General features: G+C 38.5%; 4 protein-coding genes across 5 annotated transcripts; 3 read left to right on the top strand and 1 right to left on the bottom strand.

Annotated features, from left to right (window-relative positions):
- Positions 1 to 558: 558 nt before the first annotated feature.
- On the top strand, positions 559 to 4,197 carry LOC101310792 (U2 small nuclear ribonucleoprotein A'-like). The gene is made up of 9 exons (XM_004296958.1): positions 559 to 668; positions 703 to 824; positions 914 to 954; positions 1,054 to 1,183; positions 1,278 to 1,483; positions 1,784 to 1,948; positions 2,033 to 2,083; positions 2,191 to 2,364; positions 3,978 to 4,197. The coding sequence occupies exons 2-9, from the start codon at positions 743 to 745 to the stop codon at positions 3,981 to 3,983; spliced, it is 855 nt and encodes a 284-aa protein (XP_004297006.1). The 5' UTR covers positions 559 to 668; positions 703 to 742; the 3' UTR covers positions 3,984 to 4,197.
- A 466-nt stretch (positions 4,198 to 4,663) lies between these two features.
- On the top strand, positions 4,664 to 6,267 carry LOC101313209 (stAR-related lipid transfer protein 7, mitochondrial-like). The gene is made up of 5 exons (XM_004298193.1): positions 4,664 to 5,080; positions 5,153 to 5,329; positions 5,421 to 5,504; positions 5,762 to 5,843; positions 5,942 to 6,267. Exons 1-5 carry the CDS (start codon positions 4,664 to 4,666, stop codon positions 6,265 to 6,267), a joined length of 1,086 nt encoding a protein of 361 aa, XP_004298241.1.
- Positions 6,268 to 7,962: 1,695 nt separating this feature from the next.
- LOC101307979 (eukaryotic peptide chain release factor subunit 1-3-like) lies at positions 7,963 to 10,441 on the bottom strand. Its single transcript, XM_004296949.1, has 2 exons — positions 10,377 to 10,441; positions 7,963 to 9,629 (listed from the first exon to the last, which is right to left on the bottom strand). The coding sequence occupies exon 2, from the start codon at positions 9,587 to 9,589 to the stop codon at positions 8,276 to 8,278; it is 1,314 nt and encodes a 437-aa protein (XP_004296997.1). The 5' UTR covers positions 9,590 to 9,629; positions 10,377 to 10,441; the 3' UTR covers positions 7,963 to 8,275.
- An 833-nt stretch (positions 10,442 to 11,274) lies between these two features.
- On the top strand, positions 11,275 to 15,759 carry LOC101308564 (histone-lysine N-methyltransferase ASHR2-like). Of its 2 annotated transcripts, XM_004296952.1 has the most exons (2): positions 11,275 to 12,485; positions 15,709 to 15,759. In XM_004296952.1, the coding sequence occupies exon 1, from the start codon at positions 11,279 to 11,281 to the stop codon at positions 12,461 to 12,463; it is 1,185 nt and encodes a 394-aa protein (XP_004297000.1). In that variant the 5' UTR covers positions 11,275 to 11,278; the 3' UTR covers positions 12,464 to 12,485; positions 15,709 to 15,759. The 2 variants fall into 2 exon arrangements, with proteins under 2 accessions (XP_004297000.1, XP_004296999.1); XM_004296951.1 differs by lacking the exon at positions 15,709 to 15,759 and having other exon boundaries at positions 11,275 to 12,606.
- The last annotated feature ends 1,007 nt before the right edge of the window (positions 15,760 to 16,766 follow it).

The raw sequence follows: 16,766 nt of genomic DNA, 5'->3' as shown, positions 1-16,766 counted from the left end.
TCCGGATATCATTTCAATTTTTTTACAGATATTTTTTTAATATGTCGGTGATATATCGAAAATATCATAAATGTCGGAGATATTTCCTAAATATCGGTGATGAATTACTTCTCTTCCTAAATATCGGTGATGAATTACTTCTCTTCCGGATATCATTTCAATTTTTTTACAGATATTTTTTTAATATGTCGGTGATATATCGAAAATATCATAAATGTCGGAGATATTTCATAAATATCGGTGATATTTGATGATATTTCCTAAATATCGGGGAAATATCGTAGATACGATGGAATATAAGATATTTACCTCTATAGATATATCGGTCTTTTGAAAAAGGGAGACATCGGAGGATATATCGGATATATCGCAGAGATTTTAATCTTTAGTTACTACCTCATATCTCATAAATAAACATTTGTGTTTGTGCACTTACGGTGAAAATTACTAGAAATACCCTTATGAATATCGGTTCGCGATAAAAAGTAAAAATTTAAAACTTGGTAAAAGAAATACAAAATGACGGTGTTTCGAGAATAGTCGAAACGACGTCGTGGGAGGAATAGGCGCACAAATAACAAACTCTTGAGGGCGGTAGCAAATTAGAATTAGGTTTTCAACTTGGAGCTCCGACTAAAAACTTACAGAGGCAGTGGAGTAGTAGAGAGGTTTTGGGGTTTTAGGGTTAGGGTTTTGGGAGAGTAAAGGAAGGTGGTAACTGCGAGGAGGAAAAGAGAAGGAGATGGTGAGGCTCACTGCGGATTTGATATGGAAAAGCCCTCACTTTTTCAATGCCCTTAAGGAGAGAGAGCTCGATCTTCGAGGTAATCACTATTCGAAATTCTGAAATTCCAATTCCGCATTTGTGTTTTAGGGTTTGGTGAATTTATCTAATTGGGGTTTTTGTTCTTAGGTAATAAGATACCGGTAATCGAAAACTTGGGAGCTACAGAGGTATGGGAATTACTTAATAATGGGCGTTTGGATTATTAGGGTTTTATGTTGAGCTGATTGAAGTTACTGAGTGTGTTTTGGTTTTAAAAATCTGAACAGGACCAATTTGACACCATTGATTTGTCTGACAATGAGATTGTTAAGCTGGAAAATTTGCCCTATCTTAATCGATTGGGTACTTTGATTATCAATAACAATAGAATTACCCGCATCAATCCCAACATTGGAGGTAAATTCAATTATTAAACTTTGTATGTAGTGTTATCTTTTGTGCTCTGTTTGTTGTTGTGTGTGCTTAATGCGTAGTTTTTTTTTCGTTGCAGAGTTCTTGCCGAAGTTACATACTTTAGTGCTTACTAACAACAGGCTAGTCAACTTGGTTGAGATTGATCCTCTTGCGTCACTCTCGAAGTTGCAGTATCTTAGCCTGTTGGATAACAACATCACAAAGAAACCCAATTATAGGCTGTACGTGATTCACAAATTAAAGTCGCTTCGGGTTCTGGATTTTAAGAAGGTGAAAGATAAGGTGAGTTTTTGAAGGTGCCAACCTCATGTTTGTCTTTTTTGGCATGTTTCTGCCTTTCTCTATAGTTACAAATTACTAGAATGAACTGGCTTAGATTGCCTAGTAAAGTAAGTATAACATACTTATGAAACACCACAACCATGTGCCTCAATGATGCTATAGTTGATTATCAGCTGTATGATTAAACAGCTAGCTTTACAGAGCAATATGGTAAAACTGTTACAATAGTTCAAACCGTCATTTTCCTGACACTGTTTTTCCAATTGAACTGGAAATTAAACTGTTCTCCGTGGATTGCAGGAGAGACTGGAAGCAAAAACTTTGTTTTCATCAAAAGAAGTTGAGGAGGAGACTAGGAAGGTATCCCCTAAGAAATTTGTGCCAGCTGAGGATACGGAAATGGCTGAGGAACAACAGACTCCGAAAGTGGTTGTGCCCACTCAGGATCAAATTAATGCTATCAAGGTAATCATGGGTACGAAGATTTTACATTTTCTCAACCATTGGTGATTATATGTTGTCTTTATATTTATTATGTTGTCAATGCAGGCTGCTATTGTGAACTCCCAGACTCTTGAAGAGGTTGCAAGACTTGAACAGGTGCTTTTGCTCGCTGCAGATAGAACCTCATAAAATTTTGATGTCTTCTCTTCTTTTTTGTTATTTTTTTTTTTGGATTTTGACATATACTTGTTTTGCATGTACAGGCACTGAAGTCAGGCCAGCTTCCTGCAGATTTGAAAATTATGGATGATGATACTCCAACCGACACTGGTAAAGACAAGGATGATGAAATGGTTGTTACCAACGAAAATGAGGCCAATGCTGAAGTAAAAGATGTGGAGGAACAGAAGAACAATGAATCAGAACCAATGGATCAGGTATTATTACGTTACCTATAATTGCTGAACTTTACCTATTGCTTTATTTCATTGTTTGTCTCTGGAGTATTCAGAGAGGTTTCTTTTTCTCCTATTGCTTTATTTCATTGTTCGTCTCTATGGAGTATTCAGAGAGGTTTTGTTTTCTCTAGAAAAAGTGCATTCACTTTGATGGCTTTAACAACTCATTTCTATCAAATATCAATAAAGAACATTTTTTTATTCAAATTCTAGTATTGCTGCCACGTACTTTTCCTGTACAAAGAGACCCCTATAGCAGGGAGGTTGTTCTTGGATTAGGAAGTGGTGATTTAAGCAAGAGCTTTGAGAATGGGCATAGGTAGGTTAAGTAATTTTGAGCTTTTGTCTCTCTATTTTGTAGTGGTTAGAACGCTCTTGTCCTAGATGTATAATTATAGGAATATTACACTCATCAGGTTCGAGTGTAGCTTAGGTTGTGGTACTTTTTGGCTTCATTACAGTGGTATCTTGAAAATTTCAACAACATTAAGATCTAGGGGTAGTTGTTGAGCAGTCAGCAAATCGCAATATGTGGCACAGCTGAACACAGAATGCTTCTCAAATTATACTGAGTTAGGGTTCTTATTAATTCATTAGTAAAACCAGGTTAAGTTGTTACATAGTGTATTAATTATTAGTGTTCATGTTCGTCTCAACTCTCAAGGAACTGAATTTCTAAAGGTTTTGTTATAACTGTTATGCGTCTTATTTGATAGATGTGGGCAAGTTTAATTTCTCTTTATTTGAGCTTCCTCTTTTTTTCATTTTCCATTATTAATTCTCTCAGTATTGTAGTACATCTGCTCTTAGCATAACTATGCTGTATGAAGTATAGTATGTCAGTTCAATTTATTTAAGGCTTATCCATCTGTTGTCTTAGGATCATTCCATTGCTCTTATATTAGCTCACAATCTTTTAGAGAAATATCAGCAAGGGTGCGGGTGTTGTTTTGTATACAAGTCAAGTAAGATTACAGATGGTATAGTAAACTACCACTACACGGTTTACACCTTACAATGGAGAATAACTGATCCTGTAGTTCATTTCACCCGGCCTACCTTTTGTTCAGTATCCTTTCTTTCCTACACCTCCAACCACTGAACAAGAAATGTCGGTACATCATCCTTGTTCTTTTGCATTGATGATACTAAAGTTCTGTAGCATTTCTGGAGATTAGAGTAATGCATAGCAATTACGTAAACTTAATGGATTGAGCTCCGCATTAGAATGTTATTAATGAATTTTGACAAATCTAGTTCTTGGATTGTCCACAGCCAAAACACCCTGTATCTTCCTGCCGACTTGTCAGTTATGCTTTGGCGTAGCTCCTTACTGACATACTTATAATTTTTAAGCAATTTTTTTAAAGTAGTTCTTTTCCTTGATCCAGTTAGGAGGATTGCATTGTTTAATTTGACAATGTTGTGCAAATTCTGTGATATTGTCAGTTCCTACTCTGTTTAATTATTAAGGCATTTTGAGGTTCATCTTTACTTGTAAGCCAGCATTGTATTGGCATGTTTTATGCAATTTTGTTATGGTTTTTTTAGCTCCAATGGACTGTTAGTAATGTGATCCTTTCTCCTTGCAGGAATAAAAGGGATCTATTCAAATTCCAGTATCTTAAAGCTTGTCCTATTTGAATACCTTGGTGGCAACTGGAAATTTTTTTGTTACAATATTGTGATGTACGCGGAACTATTTTGTTCAATATATGAGGAATTTTGTGACTCGTGTTATCAGACATGACAACTAATCTTGTGCCCTGATTAACTGATTGTAATTTCCCGTTTTAGCTATGAGTGTTATAGATCCTCTGAGCTCAGTTGATACAAAGAAGAGATAAAAACAGAAACATACATCAACAATCACACAGGTCTACTGTTGATTTTCTTACATGATTTCTATCATCAAATGTTTTGGGAAAATAATGTTCTTATAATTCATTTAGGATTTCAGAATTGTAAAACTATTCCTGAAAACAACGGTACAGAAGTAACTAAGAGGCAACCTATGGCGTTTACATCTTGAAGACCTTGTATGGCTCAACTCTGCAGCTAAACTAAGGCATAATGTTCGGAAACTACGGTCCCATGTTTGATTCTTCACCTACAATACAAGTTGTTTCCTCCACAAGCTGCCCTCAAAGGAGTGAAAGCAAGAAATTCTTTGCTCCAGTTGGGGGTCAATTCTCTTCGTGTATATTGTGGTTTGTTGAAGAACAAACCAGACTGGATTTTTATATAGCAGAAAAGCTGGTTAGTATAGAGCTATCCCATGAATATGATAGCTGAATTAGTATTGACGGTAGTCTATGTTATAGCAACAGCACTGATACCGCTTGTGAGCTTAAGCCTTGTCAAGGGATGTTCTTGGACATGGTCATGGACCTCATGCTCATGGACATGGTCGAGTTCATGGCGCCTACCGTTTCCGACTCTCTCCCTTCATGATTCTGCTCTGGGAAGACTGCTCTCTTGCTTCAATAGCCACAGAAAGAGAATAATATCGGAGTTAGTCAGCGACACTTATCCTTCTTCTGATCAGGAACAAGAACCTAGTGAGTTGAATGAAGAAGATTTGAGAGTATTGATTTCTCATATTGAGGAGACTGATGGCGGTCCACCTTGGAAACTCATGATGGAGCAGTCTATTCCTTCATTGACATACAAAGCTTGGTACCGTGATCCACCGGTAAGCCTAACAAGCATGAAAGTTACACATAAACAATGCAAACTCAATTCTAATATTGATCTGAAATTTCAGACAGGCCCCCCTCAGTACCGTACTAGAACAGTTTTTGAAAACGTATCACCGGAGATATTGAGGGATTTCTTCTGGGATGATGAATTTAGACCCAGGTGGGATAAGATGCTCATTCACTCCAAGGTTCTAAGCACTTGCCTCCAAACTGGTACCATGATTGTCCATTGGATTAGGAAGGTGACAATTCCTAGTCTATTCAGTTGCATGAATAATTGAGCTTCTCTTTGATTGGATCTTTTAACTGCAATTGTGTTCTGTAAATTCGCAGCTACCACTCTTCTGCAGTGCTCGAGAATATATCATCATCCGTCGCATTTGGGAGTCTGCAACAGGATATTATTGTGTAACAAAGGTATGTAACTATGTATGAACATGTCCAATATCTTTCTCAAAAGAAAAAAATAAAAAAAAAAACAATCTCCAATATCTCCAACATCAATTGATGAAGGTTTATTTGCAGAAGTTGTTGCTTGTAAACTTGTAACACACTAGATGCTGCAGTAGCTTTGTTTCCAGTTCCGTTTAAATGAGATACCGAAATTGTGGCTTCACCAATATAGTTTTAAGACTGTCGAGAGCTAAAATCTGGTCTCGATGTCATTATATCAGGGAACACCATATCCATCTCTACCAAGGCTAAGAAGACCGAAACGAGTAGATGTGTATCATTCAAGTTGGTGTATAAGGCCAGGTATTTGTGAATTACACTTCAGTTTTGTCACAATTTATGTTCCCTACCTAGTATTAGTCTCTATGCCTCTAGCATTTCACCGAATACCTATCTATCAGTGAAATCCAGGAATGCAGATCAGCAAACAGGATCAGAAGTGCTTCTGTTTCACTATGAAGACATAGGTCTTCCAAAAGAGGTTGTCAAAATGGGCGTCAGGGCAGGAATGTGGAACATGGTAAAGAAACTACATCTGGGAGTTCAGATCTACAATATGGAAAAGGCAAATGATGAATCCCCTTCATACTATGCAATTATGGCACACATTACAACAAAGCTTCCGGCTTCACCATCGACAATCATGTATCACATTCCTCAAGTTGAAGCGGATGAAAATGCATGCCAGAACCAAAACCCAGAAGCACAAGCAATAGAGAGTTCATAGTTTAGAGTAGGCAAACACAGAAAATAACAAGTAGCTAGCTCGCTCAGAACACTTATAATCAACATTATATTTTTCAGACAAGGCTGAAACTTATATTGTAGAGCGTTCATCATTGGGAGCCAGCAGCTTTGTATCAAAATTCATATGATTATAGACTTGGACCGGTCATTATGAGAAAGCACAAACACATCGAATTAATTTTTCCGGCGAAAGACACTACACGGCTACACCACACTAGTTGGAATAAGCATCAGACTTTGTGCACAGAGATGAACCAACTATCGGAATAAAGATGGATTGGAAGCTAAGCAAATATAGGAATCAAGCTTCAAAGCAAAGAATTTTGTAGAACTTAAGACTTTCAGTATGAGGGCGACTGAGAGATGCCTGTTCCCAAATGAACAGTACAACCTTTATATAGACCTAAAACCCTAAACCTCCTTCTAACTCTGGACCTCTGGTCATTTTAACCCTAACATCTACCTATAGGAGTGACAGCTGGCCTTTATATATCTAAATCAGAAGATGATACTTTCCGATTTAATTATATTGGTTAGCCAAGTATAAAAAATGAGTGTGGCTATTGGGACCTCTGAATTTACTCACTATATCTCTTATTCTCTCTACACCTCCTTTTTATTTTTCAATATAAATATTTGCTCACTAGACCTCATTTCAAATTCCTAACATAACCTTAGTTATTTATTGACATATATTTCAATTAATTAATTACCTCTTATTTAATCAATAGACCTCTCATTCTTTCTTTTCTTTTTTCCTTTTTGTTTGTCAACACCTATTATCCCTACCTTCTATTTTTTATTTATTTTTTCTATGCAAGAAAATGTTCTATCAGAAACTACTCTATATATCTTTTTAATTGTTTTTCTCACTTGTAGGTGTTATTTTTTCTCCATTTTTTTTCTTTTGAATAATTTGATCTCTATTTTGTACCTTACAATAAATTTCAATAAATACATATTTTCTATAATTGATAGATATTAAAAAAAAATTACTAAAATATTTATACATCTTGCAAATATATATTGTGTATAAGAATGTATATGTTAATTAATAATTCAAAATAGTGTGAGATCTAATAAGCAAATTTAAAGGTTCTAATAACCGCACTCATAAAACATTGCTAAAACATTCAACTGAAACATAATTATCATTAGTTTTTTCATCATTGATTCTGAAACTAATATCAGTTATACATAACTGACTCTGTAATTATTTGTAGTAGAAGTTATCATAGGACAAAGTAAAATCAACCCCAAGCCCCTAACCGGTGCAATATTAGATATACTCTTACCGTCATGCATAAGAAAACACAAACCAATTCAAAAATAGGTGTAAAGCTACTACATAAAAATACATAGTTGGAAAATAATTATTCAGCCCAGCTCCCACCTCAAAAGAAGAAGAGCTAAGCTACAAGTAAATTGATGCTTAAAAAGCAACCATACATAGCATTTGAACACCAAAAGCACTACCCGTTATTTAAGCTCGGCTACATCTCAAAGATGTAGATGTAGCCACAATTCTAAGGGTAGAATGCTACGGCATACAGTTTGATAGAACAGACCGAGATAGTAAACAAATACACCAAGTAATACTTTAACCAACAGCAAATCCACAATCCTTCTGGGGGTATTGGTGCGTACATTTGATAGGTCTTGATCCAAAGGAAGCAGCTTGTGGCTTAATGTCCTCGTTCCATGCAGCCGATCTGTCAAGCCCCTTTGATGATCCAGATGAAATCACCACATCAAGCTTTTCAGGATCAGATAATGCAACCTCCTAAGAGAAATAAAATACTTGTCAATGGACTGATCATCGTTATATGAAGTATAAGATTTTGATACAAGAAAGTATATACCTTGATCAAGCCTGATAAACTTTTGAGCACCAACTCTGGAGCCGCAGTAGCAACTCCGCGCGCACTGGTGCAGGATTTTCTACCCCCAACTTCCTGCACCAGCACTGGGGAATAGATGATTGATTGCTATTCAGAATCATCATACACTTCACCATCATCAGAAAACTCATCAAAAGACCTCATGTCAAGCTGGTAGCGGAGAATTCCTCCAATCCCTCCAAAACCTCGGCAGAACTGTGACCCCTCTTGTGATTTGTTGGTCACAAACTCCAGAGAACACCCAAACCGCCGGTACTCATTAGCAAACCACTCCAATAATGAGATCTTTTCCTGAACCTCCAACTCAGCATTGGTCTCAGGATCCCGGAAGTTGCTCTGATTGTTTTCCTGCTCCTTGTTCAAATGCTTCACAATCAACTCGCCAGTACTGCTATGTTTTAGCACATACCTATTGATGTCAAGACTTTCCCACACAATTAGTATCTCAACAGCACCCATCTCCAAAGCTTTAAGTGTGTCATCTACACCAAAAACATACTTCCCAGTATCCTGACTGATCTCCTCGAAGTATTTTCCGATCAACTTCTTCTCCTGTATGAACTTCACATTGGACAGGATTTCTGCAGACAACTCGATAGCCTGATTAAAGCCATTCTCTCCTCCATAAGAAACATCCACCACATTGAGTATTTTGGCCTGCAGGCGGGGATCAAACATATCTGACTGACTGAGCTCAGTTTTGAAGTCAGCAGATCCAGCAAGTATCAATCCTGAAACATTGGGCTGGCTGGTGGCAGGATTAATATAAAACTGTGTGGCAAGCTCTGCAGTCTTCCTAACATAGTTGTGACGCTTCTCCATTCGAAGACGAGCAAAACGAAGAGCAGATTGTCCTCCTCTTCCGTGTTTCTTTGGCAGGTCAACACTAAACTTATGCAGCACCTCTCTTGTGTTGCCACTTAGTGTCCCAAAAAGAGTCCCATTACCATCCATGACAATGAAACCAAATTTGTCATCAGATTCCAAGAGTTCATTCAGAGCTTCAATATGGAACTTGTTATCACAGAGGTAAAGAGACGCATTGATAGGCCTGAAAGGCTCAAAATCAATTGTCACCTTCTTTTCCTTACCATCGTCGGTAACAATTGTTCCGGTATATAGAACAAGCCCATTTGGAGGAACCTTGTTGTAAAGCTTGAGTCTCTGCTGAGCAGATGTAATCGCCCCCAGAACTGACTGACGATTCACCCTACTCTTGATATTTGAAGCAGTTCCAAACTCATCACCGAGCATCTTAGTAACACGAGATATCTGATCGCGGGGAGGCATGATGAGAGAAATCATGCTGGTGCCATTACCCCTTGCAGCTTCAAGAGCCTTAATCAGCTTCTTAATCTTCCATATCTCAATGTTCTTATCAGTCTCCTGACCATCCGACATTTTGAAGAATTACAGCAACAGCTGAAACCACAATAGATGCCTGCAAGACAACATACATATCAGCCCTAAGTTCAGCACCATGCCGCATTGAGAGCGATCACAAATAAACATAACAAAGCAAACTGTAAGCAAGCCAAATAACAACCCATAGCAACCTTGTGCGTATCCACATAAGACTACAGCAAAGCTTCGCGATAATTTAAAAGTCACCCCTAACAAACACTCGGAAGCAGAATTCACCACAGCAACACTCAGGTAGATAGAAAAACAAAAAACTCCTTCAGAACACGATAATCTAGTTTCAACATGAAACATTCAGACAAGGCTGAAACTTTAATAGATGAAGTTCCTCATCAGGAGTCGATCAACACACTATCAACATCAAGAACACAAATTTTCCCCCTATATAACAAGTTTTAGATTAAAAACCGAGGCTCAGCTCCTCATAACAAAAATCTAACACTACTAAGATTCATTTTTCTCTTTCGATACCAAATTACAAAACAGTAAATCAAAATCCGCAGCGAATCTAATCCGAAAAGCTAACAAACAGTACAGATTCGCCGAAAAATGATAATCGAGCTATAAAAATTCACAGCAGTGATATCAAACAACACAAATCCACAAACCAGGTCACAAATCAAGCAGAAACCAAGCATCAGATAACAGATCCGCAACAAAATTCAGAGGAGATTACAACACAGAATGATTATTCGATCATAATAAACAGAATCGTGAATAGAAACAGAGAAATCGAAATAGAAAAAAGGAGGAAGGGAATCGGCACCTGATGGAGAACGAACGCAGCTTCGAGAGTCGAGAAAGAGAAAGAAGAGATGATATTTTGGTATTAGGGGTGGAGAGACGAGGAAGGCGCGGCTTTTATATGCGTGGCGGGCTGAGCCTAACCCTAACCTGGCCTCTCAATCGTGGTCGGGTTAGATATTAACCCGGGTTACCGTGAAACCGACTCTACTTCAACGGCTACGATACGATTTGAGAGTCCGAGACTAGGAATCTAGTCAGACTTTGGATTAGTCTTCATTTTGTGTCATTAGCCAAGCCCAATGATAATTAAATTTGTTCTTCTACTAAAGTAGTGGGACGATGATCAAGCTCGGCTCATATTCATTTCGAGTACGAATTCGATTCAAGTTTGGATTGGTTGTTCCGATATTGAAATTGGACATAATTGTGAATCGGGGTTGAATTTGTAGGTCTAAAATATAGAGACGAAGTCGAGAATTATCACCACGATTGTAAATGCATCTGACATCAATGGACAAAATTACATATGAGAATCTTGGATTCGGTGGCAAATTAATGTCTTGTTTTTTGCAATAATCACAGACAACAAAACAACATATAAAAATATGAAATACAAATGATTTAACAAATATAACATTTAAAATATGACGGTTTCGTGGTTATTTAATGGTTTGTACAAAAAAAATGACAATATTAGTTAACTAGACTTGAGAGTGTTTTCCGTAACGCTCGAAAATTCCAATATTTTGTAGCATAAAATGATAAAACCACAAATAATTCATAGCTAATTTACTCCACAAACAGACAGTATAAAAGTTTCCGAGTGATACAGGAAGGTGAAAAAGAGTAACCTTTGGGAAAAACCTCACCAAAACCCTACGAATCTGAGACACTGAGAACATTGCAATAAGCAAAATGGCAATGACAAAGGAGCTGAGGCTAACGGAGTTACAAGGCAGAGGAAGGTCATTAGTGGCGGCGCAGCCACTCAAGAGCGGCCAAATCGTTCTCCGCGATTCTCCCATACTCCTCTACTCCGCTCTTCCTCTCCTCACTCCCTCCCCTCCCCCTTACTGCGACCACTGCTTCAAAACCCTAAACCCCCAAACCCCAATCTCCCTCTGCCCCTCCTGCTCCCACCACCGCTTCTGCAGCCCCAACTGCCTCTCCGCCGCCCTCTCCTCCTCCCACACTCCATGGGTCTGCCAATCCCTCGCCAAATTACGAAACTGCCCCTCCCCTCTCTCCGCCCACCCCGCCGATCGCCAAGTCCAAGCTCGCTTCTTGATCGCTGCTTACAACCTCGCCGCCGTCTCGCCGTCGAGTTTCCAGCTGCTGCTAACTCTCCAGGGCGAACCGCAGGACTCCGCCGAAGCTCAGTTCCTGCATTCGCTGATTTCGACTCTCTGCCCTCCTCCGCAGCTGTTCTCGGTGGAGCTCACGGCGGCGCTGCTGGCTAAGGATAAGCTCAATGCGTTTGGATTGATGGAGCCTCCTTCGGAAACTGGGCTGAGGTCGAGCAGAGCTTATGGGATTTATCCCAAGGCCTCGTTCTTCAACCATGATTGTCTCCCCAATGCGTGCCGATTTGATTACGTCGATGAAGGGAGCACGGAGATTACTGTGAGGATGATTCATGATGTTCCGGAGGGGAGGGAGATTTGCTTGAGCTATTTCCCTGTTAATGAGCCTTATTCGAGCCGGCAGAGGACTTTGGCTGAGGACTATGGATTTGTGTGCCAATGTGATCGGTGCAAGGTTGAAGCGAATTGGTCTGACAATGAGGAGGTGGCTGAGGAGAAAGGTGGTTCGGCTGAGGGGATGGATGAGGACCAAGACCAGGAAATGGGAGGAGATTTGGAAGCAGAAGGTGGGAGTGGGAGTGACATTGAAGCTGAAGCGCAAGGAGAGGCTGATTTTCCACATGCCTATTTCTTTGTGAGATTTATGTGTAGTAGAACCAATTGCTGGGGCACGCTAGCCCCTTTGCCCCCGAAAGATGATGGAACTTCTTCGGATGCTATGGAATGCAATGCGTGTGGAAGCCTTAAGCAAGATGAGGAGATTAGTGGTCATGGACAAAATGGGATCTCTTTGGATGGCTAGCTGCTCTTTCTTGCTGCTTTATGTGAGTGGACATATCTTATTTCTGTATTGGCATCTATTTTTGCTTCAGGGTAACTCTGAATGTGTTATATGATCTATCTTAAATGCATTTGCTATGAACTCAACTGAATGGTTTTGACCTTAATTATGAATTTTGCACTCTCTGACGGCTTAGGATAGCACGTACTGATTTAGACTTAGTGTGCGAGAAGCATTGCTCCTAGATTTAAATTCAACGAGATCTTCTCTAGAACTATGAATAAATATCTAAAGCACCTAGAACAGGTGTGTAAACTTATTGTCCAGAAGAGAATCATCCTTGGACAGAAGAAGATTCACCTCATAAAGGGAGAAATTTATTTCGTTGGCATTTATGTTAAGGATGGAGAGATTCGTCTCCAAGAACACATTGTCAAGAAAATCAGTCAGTTTTCAGACTATATCCCAAATGCAAAATCTCTGCAAAGATTTTTAGAAGTTGTTAATTTTGCGAGAGACTTTATTCATCAAGTTAGTGGCCTCACTACACTTCTCTCTCCAAAAACAAGTTTTAAAAAGAAATGGTATTTTACAGAAGATGACAGTAATATTGTCAGAAAGATTAAAGAATTAACAAAAAATCTTCCTCCATTACAATTACCTGAAGAAGAAGATTTGATCATCTTGCAAACTGATGCAACTGATTATTACTGGGCAGGAGTTGTTTTAGCCGTTGCTCCAGATACAAATCATGAAAAGATTTGTAAATTTCTATCAAGAAAGTTTAACGTAGCAGAGTTAAACTATTCTATTGGAGATAAGGAAGTCATTGCCTTAATAAAAAGCATTAAGGGTGCAGAGGCATTCTTAGGAAACAAATTTGTAGTTAGAACTGATAATAAAAGAGTAAAAAATTTCAAAACTACAAATTAACTGATGCTGTTGATAGAGAAAAAGTTTCAAGATGGCAGATGTTTTTAACTCAGTATGAATATGATGTTGAAATGGTTGCAAGTGACAAGAATTATCTGCCTGATGCTCTTACAAGAGAAATGGCGATGTTTGAAAGAGAATGTCGCAATTCGAGAAACCGGAAATCAGAGTCAGAAGAAAAGAGTCTTTGGGAAATATATTAGAGCGGTGACAAAACCGTAGGACCTCTCCATGACGGACCAAGTTATCAATACATTGTGTCTTATGGAGCTGCAGAGTCAAGTCAGTATTCTGAAAGAGTCAAGCCAAAACCGAATTATGGTTGGGATGAACATTTAGACAATTCTAAACACATACTGCAAGATGAAGGTCGATCTAGTTCATCCAACGAGGAAAAACTTGCAAAAGAATTCTTGTTGTATCCTAAAGATACAGCTTCAACTGACCGATCTCAGGGTAAAAGATCGGCTAGCCCCTCTCAAAGGGTGGACGGTAAAGGCATATCAAGTCCGTTTATGGCTGTTGCTTTGTCAAAAAGCAGAATAGCCATTTCAGGGCAAATAAACTACATGTGGTTACTGGGAAGAAGGTTATTCATGATTAACCGTTAAAGATTTTTCAAAAACCAGTATTCAGGACAGATAGGCTATTGGCCTTTAAGTAGAAGATTATTGCGGATAATATTCTACATGCATTCTACGAGGAAAATGAAGCTCACTTGCTTCAAACCCTTAAGGCATTAACTAAAGAATTGTATGGATTTCATACAAAGGATAAATGTGTTCCAATTGAAAACTCCAAGGTTTCATACCTTGAAAATCCTGAAAGTGCTAAAGTCCTTATTCTAGCGCTAAAGGAGTCCGAATGGTATAGCTTCCATGATCTCTTAGAAGGTTTTGAAAATAAAGATGTCCTTCTAAAGATGTTATCAGTAGTTTTTGGCCCATATTATGAGAGATATTTGGCGGATGTTCAAGTAGAGCATCCTCAGAAACACAAGTTGTGGTTTGTGGAAAATGGTTTTGTTCATAACCTTTAGACAAAAACTAATGAGGATTTGAATGATGTCCCAGATATAATATATAAAGCTGTCAAGAACATTACACCTGATGGATGTATCATAAAGTTAAAATTCATATCAACTCCTCCAAAAACTAGCCGTTGCAAGTGTCACATCCTGGTTCTTAAGTTAATTTGCGGGTATTTACTTTTGTGTTACTTTGACCTTTTACTGTTTTGAGTAACCATTTACTATTTAAGGACCATAGAGTTGACTTTTTGTAGGAAAACTATTTTGGGAAAATTTCTTAAAGGAAGTCGTAGAAGACGATAATATGAATGCTATTCGTTAAAATCGGAGTTCGTATGTAAAAGTTATGGTGTAAAATGTAAAGTTACTATTTTAGTCGGGAGTATAAAAAGTGAAACTTACCGGATGGGGTAAGGTAGAAAATCAGAAATTATTTTATTTCTCTCTCTCTCCTCTCCCCGCGTCTCTCTCCTCTGCCGAACTTCCACACCTCCGTTCGCTGCCATTCGGTCGAGTTGGGCAGCAAGGTGGGTATCAAAACGAAGCTTGAACCATCCTCTATCGATCTGGGTAGGTTACAGACAGTGTCGTGCCGACATGAGAGAGAGGAAGCTCGCCGTGAAGTCGTGGCTGCAACATGGTGGTGTTTCACAGGAACTCATTTCTCCGGCCGCCATAGCCGGAGCTTCTTGTCTCGTTTGGAAGCTCTCATCTTGTACAACAAAACCTTTAAAGGATTTGACCTATTTCGATCTTGGTAAGGAGATTTGAAGTTTTGAAATTCTAGGGTTTTGAATTTGGGATTTTTATGTTTTGATTCGATTGGCATGTTTCCGCTTGAAATAGATCAATGTGGTAGTTATGAAAGTTGTTTAAAATGTTGAGAGGTTGATTGTGCAAAAATTTGGTAAGTATTGGAGGTGGCCGGCCAAGGTGGCTGGAGTAGTGGTTGGCCAGCCGCCTCTTTTGGGAGGTTTTTCAAGCTAATCATGTAGAGTATGATAGGAGGAGTCCATTGATGTTAAGTTTGTGAATTTGGGTTGAAGTTGGTTGAAGTTTAAGAATTTTTAAAGTTGGTTTATCAGTATGTAATTTAAGAAGATCCAACTGTTGGATTTCCTTTCTATCAATTCTAGAATATTAGAATCGATGAATTAAGGTTGTGGTGGAGTTTGGTGTGAATCCCGTAAGTTTAACTCTAGTAAGGGTAGTGTGTTAAGCGGAAGAGTTTTGGGTGTTTATATTTAAGTATTTATTTTTTTCCGGAATTGAAGTTTGGTTCTAAGCATAATTATTGTACCAGGATACGAGGAGACCTCACTTGAGTGGCGATTCGGGTTTCGTCAGGCTTAGGCCCAAATCTGTGAGTGGACACTTTGTTTTTAAAGGAATATGCTTGCATGAATTCTTTTGGAAATTATCGTTCTATTTTCCGAGCTTATATGAAAATTTCAGTTTATGATATGGTTTTGAGAACTCCGATTTTGAATCCGTAAAGGGCAACGGGTTCGTCTTGATGTCCTCTTTCTATCCTTGAAGTTTGGGTTGGATCCAACGGTGATTTCTAGATGACTCGTTTTAGGAGGCTCGGTTTACGATCGATGTTCTTGGTGGGGATTCGATGATATCGAGGTGAGTGGATTTGTGTAATATGTTTTAAAATATTCTTATTTGCTATTAAAATAGTCTAAAAGCATAATTTTGATCTATTACAAAAATATCTCTCTATTTCAAGTGAAGCATATCTATTTGCGAAATGTGTGGTGTTTATATATAATTATATGTTGAATTTGCTGTTTGACTAGTCATGGAAAATATGAACTTCTTGATTGGTTATGTCGAAGTAAGGATGTGACACACAGAGGTATAGGACTTGAAGGTCATTAGGTTTCCGTGAGGATCACTAAATTGAAGGATATCCAATAAGACTTAATTATGCGATGTGATGAATTGCGTGAAGTGATGTGTATACGATATACGTATTTTGTAGCGTGTGTAAAATGACATGTTTTGCGGGCATATTACATTGGTTTACCCACTGAGCGCGTGGTTATGCTCACCCACTCATCTCTGATATTTTTTGCAGAAAAGTACTTAGGTTGTACCGAACCTGGAAAAGGGTAGACGACGAGCCTAGAAAAAAGAGCGTAAAAGATATTTTGTTTACTATTCCGCTTTATAACACTCGCTCACGCCTCGGGATCGGCGTCCGGTGCATAAAACCCGTCGACGCTGGGACCGGGGTGTGAAACACTTACTAGTATGTTGGAGCTGGTAAAATTGATGAAAAACTAAACTTGCCCTCTAAAATGGCTAAGGAGTAAAGATAGAGAGCATGTTAAAGATGTTGTCATGTTGGGT

The sequence above is a fragment of the Fragaria vesca genome, linkage group LG4, assembly GCF_000184155.1.
Source record: "Fragaria vesca subsp. vesca linkage group LG4, FraVesHawaii_1.0, whole genome shotgun sequence".
Lineage (NCBI taxonomy): Eukaryota > Viridiplantae > Streptophyta > Magnoliopsida > Rosales > Rosaceae > Fragaria > Fragaria vesca.
This window is presented reverse-complemented; position numbering and strand designations above follow the sequence as displayed.

Coding starts and splice junctions, on each gene's coding strand:
- LOC101310792 (XM_004296958.1), top strand. CDS start 743: ATGGTGAGGCTCACTGCGGATTTGATATGGAAAAGCCCTCACTTTTTC. Junction 825..913: donor GAGAGAGCTCGATCTTCGAG/GTAATCACTATT, acceptor TTTTGTTCTTAG/GTAATAAGATACCGGTAATC. Junction 1,949..2,032: donor ATCAAATTAATGCTATCAAG/GTAATCATGGGT, acceptor TTGTCAATGCAG/GCTGCTATTGTGAACTCCCA.
- LOC101308564 (XM_004296952.1), top strand. CDS start 11,279: ATGACAAAGGAGCTGAGGCTAACGGAGTTACAAGGCAGAGGAAGGTCA.
- LOC101307979 (XM_004296949.1), bottom strand. CDS start 9,589: ATGTCGGATGGTCAGGAGACTGATAAGAACATTGAGATATGGAAGATT.
- LOC101313209 (XM_004298193.1), top strand. CDS start 4,664: ATGAATATGATAGCTGAATTAGTATTGACGGTAGTCTATGTTATAGCA. Junction 5,330..5,420: donor TTGTCCATTGGATTAGGAAG/GTGACAATTCCT, acceptor GTAAATTCGCAG/CTACCACTCTTCTGCAGTGC. Junction 5,505..5,761: donor GATATTATTGTGTAACAAAG/GTATGTAACTAT, acceptor TCATTATATCAG/GGAACACCATATCCATCTCT.